Below are 16710 nucleotides of genomic sequence, written 5' to 3'. Positions count from 1 at the left end.
TGGGTTTATTTTTGCAAGTCCCATGAAGAAATCAAAGAGCATATCCTTCTAGAATCATAGCCAGGATATTACTTTAGCTGTGGTCTCCCCGCCCTCCCCTTTTTTGGGGGGGTTAAAAACAATTTAAAAGTTGAATATAACATAAACAGAGAAAAGAGATTGTGTCATAAACTACTGTAGTGAAATTTATTAAATTTTAGGTGGAATACAAAGAAATAATGTACAGACCATTTGAATGTTTTATGTAGGAGCTGTTCAGTGTTGTGATTTTTGGTAGGTGCTCTGAGATAGAAACCAGACGAAACAGTCAAAACTTCTGAAGTTAGGTTTTTGTTGTTGTTTTCCATGAGTAGGGCAGTATTTCTTGGTCTTCATGTGCTCTGGGTTTCATATTTTATTGCTGAGTAGTAGGGTTCTTGACATCCTTCATCCAAGCTGACTCGAAGGGGGAGAGACTGGATTTCCATTGCAGAGTAACGCTGCATTTGATAAGAAGTCCCAGATAGAAGAATCTATTTTTTTATTCCTTTAAAGAGATTTTTTTTCAAAATACATTTTATTAATATATTGTTTAATATATGAAAATAAGCTACCCTTTAGCTTAACTATTTTTTTGTATTTTTACAATTTTTTTATACATGGGAATCTTCTTTGACCATTTTGGGATGCCAGATTTTGCAAAGCAAAGGACGCTAGAAATTTGAATTTGAGATCCTTTTGGTTAGCAAAAAACTGCAGCTTGTAATCATCTTTTAAGATGACTTGGAATTGACTGTGGTAGGTGATTTACAAAAGCGTAGCTAGAAACATGCACTGGATGAGAATTAAGGAGATTGTACAAAGACTGTGCGTAGTATTTCCACACTGTAACAAAGAAGAAACTTTGCCCAAATATGGAATGAAAAGTTTAATCCTCTAGCTCATGTAGGTTAGAGAAAAATGTAAAGTGGATAAAGTTAATTTATATGAATACTCTACTTACAGAGTAAGAATGCTAGCAAGCTGTGAAAGTACATGTAAATAAGCAATTTATATATATATATATATATAATTAGCCACTTAAATATTTATTCTGGCTGTGAGTTTCTAGTGTAGTACATTGTCAAGCTGCCCGGTATTTCAGGTATATTTCAAATAATAAATTATATATGACTAATTTCCTTAGGGAGTAAGAGGTGGGCAAAACGTGTTTGAGGGTAATAAAGATAACCTGCTGCTGTGCATATGACAAGCTGAGCACTAAATTATTTAGCACTCCTTTGTGCTACCCATTTGCTGCTTGATATATCATTTTACAATACAGTATTGCTGCTGCATAGAAAGAAATGCATGTTCAGCAGTCTTAATGACCTCTGGAAAGGATAATTTGTTTTGGAGTTTAAGATATGACACTAGCATTTTACTGCAGGCTCAAAGAATATTTTTGTTTGCGATAGATACAAAATTTCTTACCAAATCCTATATTTTTGCTTATAAAACCTATGTGACATTCCTGTAGGATAACAAGTACATATTTAGAATTGGTTTTTATTAAATTTGTTTTTAATTATGTTTGGAGGGTGTTAGACCCAAAATATAATTTTTGAAGGACTGGTGCAACAAAGAATCTGGATGCAAGTTGTATTGAATTCATTTCTTATTAATTAACTTGTAAAAATAAATTGTCATATTAATTAACAGGAATTTTTTTTAAAAAGACCATCTCAGAAGTTTCTTTAAGAATAAAATTAAGTCCCTGTATATTATGGATAGATATATTAGTAGAGTAATGCACTAGGCCTTTATGTGAAATGGGGTTTATATCTAGCCAGGGCATAAATTAACATGAGCTTTAATCTCTGTTTTTATCCCATGATTTTTAGAGCCCCATCAGTGAACTTTACTATAGATTACAAAATTTGTCACAATTGGGCTTGAATGACCATCATTTTTCAGTAGATGCTCAACAAGGTACCGGAATTTCAAAAGAGAGTTGTAGGTGAACTGATAGCTTTGTGAGCAAGCTTACCTGGCATATTCTGTACTATATCTGTCTTTAATCAGCATGTTATATTAGGTTTCAGAGTAGCAGCTGTGTTTAGTCTGTATCCGCAAAAAGAACAGGAGTACTTGTGGCACCTTAGAGACTAACAAATTTATTTGAGTACTATCAGTCTGTCACTTCCATGAGCATAAATATCAACAAGTGCAGCCAAATAAAATGTTTAATAATATGTGTGTCCATGTGCATTGGTTACTCTTTTACTCTGAAAATTAGTGTTAATATCAGTAAGCTAAGATTGAAATGTGGTATGATTTCTCTTTTTTAGGAGTTCAGTCTTCTGATTCAGTCACTCAAGATTGATGAGGAGAACCCTGATTAGCTACAGCTCTGAGTGTCTTAATCTGTAGTCTTTGAGGAGAGAGATTGCAAGGAATGGAGTTGGCTCACAGTTTACTGCTTAATGAAGAGGCATATAACCAGCTTGGTGAATTTCAGAAGGCAGAGTTCATTTTTGAATGGTTGAGATTTTTGGAAAAACTTTTACCTGTGACTAGCAGGGTAAGTATAATATAATTGGAAAGAAATAACATTCCTCAGAGAGAACTATTTTTCTCCATATCCCTTACTCCTTATACTAGGTGTTCTATAGGTAGGGTTAATTTTAAAGATCTACTTGGATGATAATATTTTAGATCTTCTACGTGATGTTCTTACTGAACTTCAGGCAAACAAAACTTTTTAAAACGTTGCAGAGAATTTATGTTCTCTTCCAGTAAAACAGCTCTTTGAATCTGGTGAAAAAAATATTTCACAAGATTTCATATTTTACAGGTTTAAATGATCAGCCTTTTTGTATTCTTTGTATTTCTGTATATCTGTACTGTTGTGTTTTTTTTTTTAATCAAAACAGTGTGAGAGCTGCTGCTTTTTTGTTTTATCTCCTGTATATACACAGGAAAAAAAGTTGAATTAAAAGTCTGTTTAGTGGCCACGTGATAGAATAAATATTACTGCTGCTACTGTTTAGGCAGTAGATCAGTGGTGGTAACCCTTGAGCTGGAGAGCCTCTTCATCAATAAAAGTAGTTGGAGAAATAACTACAATGTGATGTTGTGATTGATGCTTCATGTCCTTACAGGAGAATGTCCGCACATCATGGCATAATTATTTTGTGGCTCTCTGTAGCTCCATCTGACATATTTCCTCTCTGGTTCCCTTTTTTTTCTTGAATGATGGAAGAGTTGGGGAGGGATCCTGCCAACTCTGGCTACTAGACTTGTCTTGTGTGTGTTCGGTGAGATGGCAATGCCTGTATGATATATACTTTGTTTGCTCTGTCTAAGATTAGACTAAAGATCTCTGACAGAAACATAGAACTTTGAGCAGGGTCCCAAATGCGGCATGTGGCTCCAAAGCCAAAGGGTATACATCGCTGATCTAGCTTACTAGTAAATTGATCTAGATAGTAGTCAGTTAGGAACTTGGGTAACTATTTTGGAAAATTGTAAAGTGTTATGATAGTTGCCAATTACAATTTCTCACTCTTTTAAAGAGAGAATACACAAATTGATATTTCCTTTAACCTCAACACTGTAGTCTAATAGAGGAAAATATTTTCACTAAATTCTGATATTTTTAATAACTCCTAATGTTTTTTCCCAGTGTACATTTTCAATAGTTGTTTTTCTGGAAAGGTGCACTGTTTGTGTGTTCTCTTATGAATTATCTTATCTTTTTAAAGAGAGATGGTGAATGACACACACAACCAATAAGAAGAAATTACAGTTTTGTGTCAGAAGGATTCAGCTGCTCTGATGCTGTTGAAAATATTCCTGGGAATAATACTAGAGAAAAGTGTAGATGTAAGAATCTATAACTGGCTCACATATTTCAGACTGTCTTCCATTCAGTGGAAAAGCTGGGTAAAAAAATTGACTTTATACGTTGAGAATGTCAAACTAGTTGAAACAAAGCAATCTGGGGAGAAGTTAAAGATAATCACACTTTAGTTTAACTGGTTACTAACTTTATTTCCAGGCTGACGTAAGGGAAAAACAGAAGAAACTGGCTGAACAACTAATATCTTTGTTAAATAGTTCACCAGGCCCTCCTACCAGAAGGCTCATAGCCAAGAACCTAGCTATACTTTATAGTATTGGAGATGCTTTCTCTGTTTACCAGACAGTTGACAAATGCAATGAACTCATTCGGAGCAAAGATGATTCACCAAGTTATCTACCCACAAAACTGTAAGTAAAAATCCCCCCAAACCTAGTAACAAGAATAACTGTCTTTTTATATCACATCTTGCTAACCTTCAAAGACTTCTGAGCATTAAAAATAAAGACTAAACTAACATGAATACTGAAAGCAAATTCAAATTACACTCCTGCATATCAGAAGCACAGCAGTTTTATTTTTGATGTTTCATATGCTTCATTTAGGATGGAATGCTGAATGATTTAGTTATTTTGTGATATAAAATATATAAAAGTTATATAAAATGCTCACTTCATTTTGTAACTTTTGATGTGCCACTTCAGTGTGATTTCTATCTTTGCCATTTTTGGATAAAAATCTCAGCTCTACTTTCTACATACAGTAGAAAGATCAGTAGTTCACCGTAGAAATAGACAATGAAGGTACAGTCAACTTGAAATATCTCACTTTTTTTTCCTTTTTCAGAAGAAGCTTCTTGCTGTTCTCATAAACGTGATTTCAAATTATTTAGGTTAGGCAAATAGAGAAAGCATTGTTAGGAACCTCAGAGGTACCAAACAAAGCTAGGCAATTGGACAACCTAACGGCAGATAAGATTTAATGTAGACAAGCACAACGTTAATATGTGTAACAAGGAACAAGAGTTCTAAGTTAACTGTAGCAATGTAGGGTATGTCTACACAGCAACTAGACGCCTGTGGCTAGCCTGTGGCAATCGACTTGGGCCGCGGGGCTGTTTCATTGCTGTATAGACTTCCAGGCTTGTGCTGGAGCCAGAGCTCTGGGACCCTTCTACCTCACAGGGTCATAGAGCCTGGACTCTGGCCCAACCCCAGAAGTCTACATAGCAGTGAAACAGCCTCACAGCCTGAGCCCTGCGAGCCCAAGCTGTCTGGCACACACCAGCCACAGATGTCTTATTGCTGTGTAGACATACCCTTAAAGAAAACACCCGGGGGCATATCTACATGGGGATGCTCAGAAAAATTAATCTGAATTAACTGAAGGTGTGAATTTAAAATGGATTAACCCCTGTGAGGATGCTCTACTACTGTGGAATCTACTTAATTGAGATGACGTGTTGTGCAACCTTACAGGTTATATGATTAAGTCCTCTGTAGAACTTTTAAGCTCCACAGGGTCATAGAATCATAGAATATCGGGGTTGGAAGGGACCTCAGGAGGTCATCTAGTCCAACCCCCTGCTCAAAGCAGGACCAATCCCCAATTAAATCATCCCAGCCAGGGCTTTGTCAAGCCTGACCTTAAAAACTTCTAAGGAAGGAGATTCTTAGAAGGAAGGGTCCATAGTCATCAGGCCATAGGTATTTCCACATATATTGTGGCTACTCCTGAGCTAACCTACTTAACAAGGACTGAAGCCTTTGAGCTTCTGAGCTTAGAAACACCTTTCTGTAAAAGCTCTACAGGGGCCCTTGGTTTCCTTGGAAATCCAGGGGTGTTCATTGAGAGAGATTGCATCTTGTATCTTAATGAAATGGTATGATAGTCTCCAGTTAGCATCTCTCTTTATCATTAGCAGCTGGTGGTAATATGTTGATTCACTGTGAACCCCATTACATAGATGTTTCAGTTAAGACAAAAATAATATATTCCTCTTAAAATGCATTTCTTTGTCTTGTTTAAGTATACACAGTTGACAGATTTGGAATGTGACAGTTTTAGGCTAGCATTTTCAGAGGGGCCTAAGGTAGTTGGGTGCCCAGTTCCACTTGAATTTCAATGGGAGCGGAGTGCCTAACTGCCTTAGGCTCCATTGAAAATCCTCACTTTATTTACTTTGAACTACAACTCTTTAAAAAAAAAAAAAAAAAAAAAAAAAAGCTCGTAAGGGCTGTATGTGGAGGGGTTTTTTTTTAGCACTTCACACTTACAAAAAAGGATGATTCGCAATGTTGTGCTGTTCAGTGAATTGTCATAGATGCTTTAGATGCTGTTTGCTTGCATCTAGAATTGCAGTGCAACTTTAAGTGTATTGAACATGGCTTTTTAGATGACATCACCAGGTACAAGTTTTGGGGAGGAATTGGAGATGAAAGTCTTAAAACATACTGAAATGGAGGGGAAGTTACATTAAAGGGACAAAAAACAGCACAGAATGAGAAGAAAATACCTATTAAGCATTCTAAATACTATAGATTATATACTGTAAATTTGCTTGCAGTATAACAGTTTAAGAAAGATTTTCACAATGAGATTGTCATGAGAAGTTGGTACTGTCTGGACTTAAGAGTATCAAATATAGAAAATAAAAGCCTGCAATTATGGGAGGGAAGCAGCCCTACCCTGGAGGCAGGCAAAGGAGCTTCATATATCCCGTACTCATGGCTCTTGTGGGTTGCAGCACTTGTGCACAGGTGGAGCTAGTATTTTTATTGCATATATTTGTATTCCATTGAGAAATTCTGCTAATAGCAGTGAATTAGTAGGCAACACATTGCTAGAAACTTTTGATTCCTAGGGCCCATTCACATAACCTGTATTTATGTGAGTGATAGGGTAGTAAAATTACTTGTGTGAGTAAATATTGCAAATGGTGTCATTAAATTAAGACAGGTTTCAGAGTAGCAGCTGTGTTAGTTTTATGCTCAAATAAATTGGTTAGTCTCTAAGGTGCCACAATTAAATTAAGACTTAGTTCTTAGGGAAATTTTTGTTAACTTCGTCCCTACAATTAAAATTTGAAGGGTATAGGTTTGTTCTTTCTTGACGTTAGACTAATTAGACTAGTTTTTTCTTGCATCTGTCAAACAAGCATTCATACAGGACGACGTTACCACTGTACTTTTTATGCCCAGCCAAATCATGGACAAAATTTAAATCTAATCTGTCAGTCTGTAAATTGCTGTAATAAGTCAATCAAGCAATAAAGTGGCCTTTGAAGAAAGTGGAATCTTTTTGATGAGAAATGGGAATTTTTCATAATGTATTTTTGTCATTAGGGAATGACTGTTAATCTTAGTTTAAGTGAAGAAAAGGAGTACTTGTGGCACCTTAGAGACTAACCAATTTATTTGAGCATAAGCTTTCGTGAGCTACAGCTCACTTCATCGGATGCCTACTGTGGAAAGTGTAGAAGATCTTTTTATACACACAAACCATAAAGCATTGTGTGTATAAAAAGATCTTCTACACTTTCCACAGTAGGCATCCGATGAAGTGAGCTGTAGCTCACGAAAGCTTATGCTCAAATAAATTGGTTAGTCTCTAAGGTGCCACAAGTACTCCTTTTCTTTTTGCGAATACAGACTAACACGGCTGTTACTCTGAAACCTTAGTTTAAATGAGTTATTCTGAGAATGTTTTAACTCCCATATTGTAGAACTTTGGGTTTCCCAATTTAATGGAAGTATAATATTAGTTTAATGGATATTTTGGAGAATGTGCAATATTAATACATATTCAGTAGGGCTGGTTGAATAGCAAGACAAATGTGTAAAATATACTGTTTGATTAATTTTGCTGATATTCATCAAAATTATTTGACCAATTATAAACCAGTCAATACTCCAAAAAAGTTTTCATTAAGAAATCATTGTAAGGAAAAACCCACTACTTACTGAAGAATATATTTTTTGAATACTGTTTGTCTAGTCCTAATACTCAGCAAAAGCAAACACTGTTAAGCGCTAACTGCAATGCTTGAAAGTATGCAGTATATCAAGTCCGCTTATCACTTATTTCCCCCTGAAATAAACTAATTTTGGAGCGGGAAGTTGTTCATATTTTCATTTGTTTCTTTCTGTTCCCTCATCAAATACTTGAATAGGTTAGTACTTTGAATTCTGGTACTTGAGTATTTAATACCTATGGTGCAGGTGTGTACCACACTTTTCAAAGACCCATTTTTTCTCTGATGAATTTCAGTAATTCATTTGTATTACAGGACATTTCTGGGAAGTTGTAACACCCAATTGATTTTTTTTTTTATTGTTAAAATTTTTTAGACTTGAATTTAAAGAAAAAAAATTGAAATAGATCAGCTGATTACTTCAATCCTTCAGCCTCTCCTCTGTTGTTGCATTCATCTTCACAAGTTTGGATCTGCTTTGTTTTAGTGCTGCAGTGGTATGCTTGGGATATTTGTACAAAAAACTGGGAAGAATCTTGGGAAACAGCTTTACTGATACTGTTGGAAATGTGCTTAAAGCAGTGAAGAATGCAGAGGTAAGGAACCACAACTTTAAAAGATGTTTGCAGATAAAATTAATAGGCTGTGATGACTCTTAGTAGTGTGAAGAACAATGGGACAAGGTGAATGGTGTAAAAAAATCACAAAGTTGCTGTAAGTCATGCCATATAGAAGCACCATCTGCAAATCCAAAAGAATTGTTAGAGAATTTATCTGTAATAATATCAATTGAGAAGGATGAATCACAATTATTGATAGTCCCCTTCATGAATGATCTTGATAAAATACAGTTTTGTATCGTTCATAAAACAGCTACTCAATTACACTTTTTATTTCAAAGCTCAGTTCATAAAACTATCTTGAATTTTAATATGTATGTTAATCATTTCCAGTAGAACTTAGAAGAATAGGTCTTCTCTTTTGGTTACAAAGGGGTAACAAATTACCTGCTTTAATTCACCTTATCATGAATAGAGCTCTAAAAATAAAAGTACCAATATATTGCAAACATGTTTAAATAATCTTCATTTTCTTTTTTAGGGTTGTTAGTGTTGTAAAATAATATTTACATTTTCTTCCTTTTGTTTTATCAGTCTCAGGGTCGCTATGAGATCATGCTTAGTTTGCAAAATATATTGAATGGCTTAGGAGCTGCTGCTACCCCATGTCACAGAGATATTTACAAAGCTGCACGATCGTGCTTAACAGATCGCTCTATGGCAGTTCGCTGTGCTGCTGCTAAGGTAAAGTGGCCCCTTAACTAACTGTTTTTAGTAATTAATCTTCTTAAATATATCTGTTTTAAATAGATGATAAAGAAAAATTAATTTTGCTGCCTAAAACACGGAAAAGGTTTGCTTATAATATGCATAATTTTTAATTGCTAAAATGTAAATCTATTCTAAAAATGTGTTCCTAGCAAAGAAAAAAATGCTCCCCAAAAAGTAACTCTGGAATTTTAGCACCTAGCAACAATATTGGCACCTAGTTTTGTTTTCTATGTATCTGAAGTTATGCCAGGTAGGGTTATTACTTCCAAATGTGATTTAAGATTTTATCATATGTCTCCCAGAAATTGTTAAACTGAGAACAATGAGTAAGTTTAGATTACTTGCATTATCAGACATTGTCCTGGCAGTAAATATTCAGATCCCTTTAATGTCAAGAACTGTACATATTTTTATGAAATCCTCTTATCTTCTATGTGTTATCTTGCAAGCTAAAATGTGTATCAAATGCCTAAATGCTTTTACACAATATCAGAATATATATGGTGAATATATTTTTCTCTCTCCTCTCCTCCCCTTTTTGTCTAGTGTCTTCTTGAACTTCAGAAGGAGGCAGCTTTTATGTGGAGCACAGATCTGGATAGCGTTGCAACCCTATGTTTTAAATCATTTGATGGTTCCAATTATGATGTGCGGATAGCAGTTTCAAAGCTTTTAGGCACAGTGTTGGCTAGAGCTGTGACATGTAAACAGGCAACAGGTAAAGCAGATGTTTTGTTTTTCAGTAAGAATTTAGCAAACTTATCTTAGTTCTATAAGTCATATATAATCCATAAATAAAGGCTTAGATCAAAATCCAGACACCAGATACTTTGTTTAAACAAACTATTCATACCACTCTTTTGCTGCATTTTACAGCATTTTATAATGGTGATGTAGCCCTGTGTTTTTTAGTTGGATCATCTACTTTTGCATTAATAAACCCCACATTTGGGGGAAAATTTACTTGGAAATACTGTTTAGTTCCATATGCATATCTACTCCTCAGAGGGTGAAGGGATTTTCAGCTACGTGAAGGTGGAATGTGGCTTTGTAAGAAGTCTGGTTATATAACCCCATAGATTTTGGGACATCAACTCAGAGTGCCTGTCCTTCAGACTCATTAGTAGCATGTTTCTCATATGAGCTGACAGTGACACCTGGCAACAACTGCATGTTCAACCTTTTTTGCTTCTTGAATGGTAAAAGTTCTAGAGAGTTACTGCTCCTCTGTGTAGTGTTTAACATTGGATTGATTTTTTTCGTTGGTTTACCAGGGCACAACGTTGCCTAGAATGGCTTGTTGCTGTATCTTTTCCTTTTCAGCTAGCCATGCCACCTGAAATCAAACATAGTCCCAACTGTGTAGTTGACTGAGTCTTAGTCACACAGAACTCCTAGCTGTGTTCATGCGGAGACCCTCTTGCTCTCTGAGGAAAGACTAGGGATCATAGACGTCTTCTCTTTCTTTTCCCCCACCCCCATCAATCCTTCAGTTTTACCAGTCAGATATGGCAGTACAGCTGAGGAGCACTCTTTTGGGGGAGCGTGTCCATAGTATATAAGCTAAAGCAAGTCATTATGGTTTTCGTTGTTGCCCAGCCCATTAAATTTTATGTAACAATAATTGAATTAGTTTTCTTAAAACAAAAAATGTTTTCTTGACTTCTGAGGAATTTTAAATAGAGATGATATAAATGGAACCTGAAATTTTTTAGGGAGCATGTCTCTGTTTCAGCTGAGTATGGTACAAGCTGATGGTTGAATTAGCTCACTTAAGAGGCGGTTTCAGTGCCTTCAACCTAGATTCCAAATGCAGGATTCTGTAATCTGAGCGCTGAGTCAGATAAGATGTTAGGTAATATTCCTATAATAAAGCATCCGCATAGTTAAAGCTTTATCAATTTATTCCAACAAATCCACATTTAAATTCTCAAAGTCTTTCCAGATGGAAGGTCTATGGGGAAAAGGCGATACAATTCATAGCTGGTATAGTATACAAGCAAACTAATCATCAGTCCCATCAGGTCAAGAGGTAGTTGTAGATCCTCATTCAGTTCTTCACAGTGTTCTATGTTTTCCTTTGCATCCATCATATTGTTGGTTTTTTTATTGTTGATAATGTGGTGTTAGAAGAATGAAAAATTTAAATTCATCCTATACTCACTGAATGTAACAGGATGGAGAGCTGAATACATGAGCCCACACTCTGATCTACGCTCTTGACTTCAGAAAAGGCATTAAGTGTCATGAGTTAGGGTAGGAATGTAGCCAGGGAAATCCATGAGAGAACTTGATTTTAATTAAGACTAAATTAGAAGCTTTCAGTATTTTGGAACTGTGTGTGTGTGTTTTTATATATTCATTCTCCCTTCTCAACAAGCTTATTTATGGATTATTTGACTGCTAAATACCATGTTAAAGAGAACAACTGATTTAGAATCATACAATCATAGAATATCAGGGTTGGAAGGGGCCTCAGGAGGTCATCCAGTCCAACCCCCTGCTCAAAGCAGGACCAGTCCCCAACTAAATCATCCCAGCCAGGGCTTTGTCAAGCCTGACCTTAAAAATATCTAAGGAAGGAGATTCCACCACCTCCCTAAGTAACTCATTCCAGTGTTTCACCACCCTCCTAGTGAAAAAGTTTTTCCTAATATCCAACCTAAACCTCCCCCACTGCAACTTGAGACCATTACTCCTTGTTCTGTCATTAGCTACCACTGAGAACAGTCTAGATCCATCCTCTTTGGAACCCACTTTCAGGTAGTTGAAAGCAGTTATCAAATCCCCCCTCATTCTTCTCTTCTGCAGACTAAACAATTCCAGTTCCCTCAGCCTCTCCTCATAAATCATGTGTTCCAGTTCCCTAATCGTTTTTGTTGCCCTCCGCTGGACTCTTTCCAATTTTTCCACATCCTTCTTGTAGTGTGGAGCCCAAAACTGGACACAGTCATCCAGATGAGGCCTCACAGAATGTTGAATAGAGGGGAACGATCACGTCCCTTGATCTGCTGGCAATGCCCCTACTTATACATCCCAAAATGCCATTGGCCTTCTTGGCAACCAGGGCACACTGTTGACTCATATCCAGCTTCTTGTCCACTGTAACCCCTAGGTCCTTTTCTGCAGAACTGCTGCCGAGCCATTCGGTCACTAGTCTGTAGCGGTGCATGGGATTCTTCTGTCCTAAGTGCAGGACTCTGCACTTGTCCTTGTTGAACCTCATCAGATTTCTTTTGGCCCAATCCTCTAATTTGTCTAGGTCCCTCTGTATCCTTCCCTACCCTCCAGCGTATCTACTTCTCCTCCCAGTTTAGTGTCATCTGCAGACTTGCTGAGGGTGCAATCCACACCATCCTCCAGATCATTAATGAAGATATTGAACAGAACCGGCCCGAGGACTGACCCTTGTTGGCAGTCGGTATCAAGTGGAGTGCCCCAAGACATGGAGCTGTTGATCACTACCCGTGGAGCCCGACAATCTAGCCAGCTTTCTATCCACCTTATAGTCCATTCATCCAGCCCATACTTCTTTAACTTGCTGGCAAGAATACTGTGGGAGACCGTGTCAAAAGCTTCGCTAAAGTCACGGAACAACACGTCCACCGCTTCCCCTCATCCACAGAGCCAGTTGTCTCATCTTGGAAGGCAATTAGATTAGTCAGGCATGACTTGCCCTTGGTGAATCCATGCTGACTGTTCCTGATCACTTTCCTCTCCTCTAAGTGCTTCAGAATTGATTCCTTGAGGACCTGCTCCATGATTTTTCCAGGGACTGAGGTGAGGCTGACTGGCCTGTAGTTCCCAGGATTCTCCTCCTTCCCTTTTTTAAAGATGGACACTACATTAGCCTTTTTCCAGTCGACCGGGACTTACCCCGATCGCCATGAATTTTCAAAGATAATGGCCAACGGCTCTGCAATCACATCCGCCAACTCCTTTAGCACTCTCGGATGCAGCGCATCCGGCCCCATGGACTTGTGCTTGTCTAGCTTTTCTAAATAGTCCCAAACCACTTCTTTCTCCACAGAGGGCTGGTCACCTCCTCCCCATGCTGTGTTGCCCAGTGCAGTAGTCTGGGAGCTGACCTTGTTCGTGAAGACAGAGGGGAAAAAAGCATTGAGTACATTAGCTTTTTCCACATCCTCTGTCACTAGGTTGCCTCCCTCATTCAGTAAGCGGCCCACACTTTCCTTGACTTTCTTCTTGTTGCTAACATACCTGAAGAAACCCTTCTTGTTACTCTTAACATCTCTTGCTAGCTGCAACTCCAAGTGTGATTTGGCCTTCCTGATTTCACTCCTGCATGCCCGAGCAATATTTTTATACTCTTCCCTGGTCATTTGTCCAATCTTCCACTTCTTCTAAGCTTCTTGTTTGTGTTTAAGATCAGCAAGGATTTCACTGTTAAGGCAAGCTGGTCGCCTGCCATATTTACTATTCTTTCTACACATTGGGATGGTTTGTCCCTGTAACCTCAATAAGAATTCCTTGAAATACAGCCAGCTCTCCTGGACTCCTTTCCCCCTCATTTTATTCTCCCAGGGGATCCTGCCCATCAGTTCCCTGAGGGAGTCAAAGTCTGCTTTTTCTGAAGTCGAGGGTCCATATTCTGCTGCTCTCTTTTCTTCCCTGTGTCAGGATCCTGAACTCGACCATCTCATTGTCACTGCCTCCCAGGTTCCCATCCACTTTAGCTTCCCCTACTAATTCTTCCTGGTTTGTGAGCATCAGGTCAAGAAGAGCTCTGCCCCTAGTTGGTTCCTCCAGCACTTGCACCAGGAAATTGTCCTCTACACTTTCCAAAAACTTCTTGGATTGTCTGTGCACCGCTGTATTGCTCTCCCAGCAGATATCAGGGTGATTGAAGTCTTCCAAGAGAACCAGGGCCTGCCATCTAGTAACTTCTGTGAGTTGCTGGAAGAAAGCCTCGTCCACCTCATCCCCCTGGTTCGGTGGTCAAAAGCAGACTCCCACCATGACATCACCCTTGTTGCTCACGCTTCTAAACTTAATCCAGAGACGCTCAGGTTTTTCTGCAGTTTCATACTTGAGCTCTGAGCAGTCATACTGCTCCCTTACATACAGTGCAACTCCCCCACCTTTTCTGCCCTGCCTGTCCTGCCTGTTAAAGAAAACTGCCATATTTTTTCAGTTTCAAAAAAATTACTGTCTTTTGTAATAGACATTATCTATAGAATGAATACATTTGCCTTATTTTCTTCTTTACCCCTTATGGTCAGTGTGGTCATAACTGCCTAATCTTAGCACTTAAGGGATGGGTGCCTGAGAAAGATAGCAAAAAGAAAAGGAGTATTTGTGGCACCTTAGAGACTAACAAATTTATTTGAGCATAAGCTTTCGTGAGCTGCAGCTCACTTCATCGGATGATCTTTGTCAGAAATGTCAAGGTTAGTCACCTATTGCTTTCCCTGTTAGTGTTTTCATTTTTCAGTTCAATATTACCTTAAGAATTTTAGGGTATTAAGTGTCTTATCAAGTATACGAGAGAGAGAGAATGAATTTTTGTGCTCTTGGCCTTACCACCTGTTTTGTCATGAAATTAAATCCCACAGTTCATCTGTCTCTCTCAGGAGGCCTGCTGTTTCACTTTTAGCATTAAATTTTTCTTTTGAATGAATATGAGAATTCTTCTAATGGAAGGAAAGTTGTAGGAGAGATGTTAGATGACCGCTCTTGCAGCGTGGAATCGCCTAGCTGACGTGTTTTGCACACATGCCTCAAAGTGTATCTTTAATAAAATCAGACACAGAATATGAACGTATTTAATAATTCCCATGATCAGTAGTGACAAATTTAAGGTAAGGTGATTTTGTTGTTTGCAGACCCTGATGCACTAAAATGTTAACATCTTGATTTGATTAATATCTAGGAACAAGTGGTTTCTGCTGTGCTATTTTCAGAAAAATTGAGCAGCAAAATGTTTATCTTGAAGCAGTTCTGGATTTAGGATGGCAGTTACTTCCATGTATTTCTAGATCATGTTCATCAAAAGGGCTTCAAATCCTCAGAGCTTTGATTCTGGTTCTGTTATGAAATTTTGCTTTAAATATTTGGATTTACTAATGTAGTTGGGAAAGATTAATTGGTATTCATCACAATTTTTTTTAAGATGCAAAGAAGTTGCAACTGCCCTTTACAGAGGTGTTTTTTTTTTTTTTTTAAATACATTTATGCTTAGCATCCGCCCGGCAAAATGTTCGCAAAATTTCTCTGGACGAAGCCATGGAACTACTAGGAACTGGCTTTCTGCGTGGGAGTTCTGGATTTCTCCGAGCCGGTGGGGATATACTGAAAGGAATCAGTTCTGTCAGCAGAGATATTAGAGTTGGCGTTACTCAGGTTTACATTATATGTTGTTTTTCTAATAGTGCTGTGCATGTTTTTAAAAAGCTGTTAGTTTTGTTGTTTTGTATACTTGTTTACTGTTCGTGACAATAAATATGAAATAAGATTTTAGTGTACCATAGTATGATCCATATCTTGATTTATACTGAAATTAATAGTACACAACAAAAATTACATGAATGTTGATGACTCATCTCCTAAGGTATCTCTATATTTTAGTTGAATTCCAAATATAACCTTCTATTTACTATTTTTTGGAAATTGTTAGGAGTAAATTTGTATGTGTTAAAGCTACAAATAATATAACTTACTGAGTGTTTTGGAGTCCTTTCCTCTTAGTATAATTTTTATATTTAAAATTTGAGGAATACATTATTTTATGTTCTTGTGGCTTTTTAAAATTATTTTTTGAGAGTTTTAAATTGGAATCTGTCTCCTGATGTATAGTGAAATACGCCTTCTCATAGTGCTAGTATTAGAGAATATTCAAAATGTTCTGTTGCTTTCTCTGTTAATTTGGCTCATACTCAGGTTGAAAAAGTGGTTCTGCTCTGAGAAGTGATTGTAAGAAAGGCAGCATCTTATTCATTACATCTGATCATTGTAGGTATACAGGGTCATTGCTGCTTGCTATAGTAATGGAAATAAGATTTTACTTTTCTACTACTTCTAGCTCTGCAGACATAGTGCTGCTCAGAGGATGTGAGATGGATTGTATTCTTTCTTGTGCATCATAAACAGAATTATTTTCATACACCTATATTTGGTGGTCCTTAATCAAGCAATACTCCCATTCCCTTTAATAAGAGGTTATTGGAGTTTTCTTCTTCTTATCCAGTCATTTGCCTCTTATGAATAGTGTGGTCATAATTACCTGATCTTAGCACTTTAGTAATGTGTGCCTGAGAAAGATAGGTAGAGCTTTGTCAGAGATGTCAAGGTTTGTCACTTGTTGCTTTCCCTGTTACTGTTTTCATTTTTCAGTCAATATTCAATCAGTTATTCCCCTTAACTGCTGCTAAGAATGTCCTGCGGAATCTGAAAGACTACACTCTTTCCAAGCCTCCTACCCTTCTGAAGGGAGGGCCTGGATAGATGAATCCGTTTTCTACTCCCATCTACTCAAAGACAGGACCTTTTTAATCTTGTGTCACCTCCACTATGGGGGACACAGTTCAGAACGTTGGCAGCTGTACTTCCTCTATCAAATCTCT

At 37.5% G+C, this 16710-nt stretch overlaps 1 protein-coding gene across 7 annotated transcripts in view; it reads left to right on the top strand.

Annotated features, from left to right (window-relative positions):
- Positions 1-16710, top strand: part of HEATR5A (HEAT repeat containing 5A) — a 128136-nt gene that overhangs the window by 7577 nt on the left and 103849 nt on the right. For all 7 annotated transcript variants that reach the window (XM_074955815.1, XM_074955818.1, XM_074955814.1 and 4 more), the window contains 6 exons: positions 2310-2542; positions 4022-4233; positions 8284-8392; positions 8951-9100; positions 9674-9845; positions 15330-15490. In XM_074955815.1, the coding sequence (XP_074811916.1) occupies positions 2417-2542; positions 4022-4233; positions 8284-8392; positions 8951-9100; positions 9674-9845; positions 15330-15490 (930 nt within the window). In that variant the 5' untranslated portion in view covers positions 2310-2416. The remainder of the gene's footprint in view (positions 1-2309; positions 2543-4021; positions 4234-8283; positions 8393-8950; positions 9101-9673; positions 9846-15329; positions 15491-16710) is intronic.

The sequence above is a fragment of the Natator depressus genome, chromosome 6 (genome assembly GCF_965152275.1).
Source record: "Natator depressus isolate rNatDep1 chromosome 6, rNatDep2.hap1, whole genome shotgun sequence".
Lineage (NCBI taxonomy): Eukaryota > Metazoa > Chordata > Testudines > Cheloniidae > Natator > Natator depressus.
Note: the sequence above shows the minus strand (reverse complement) of the source record. Positions and strands in the feature narration are given on the sequence as shown.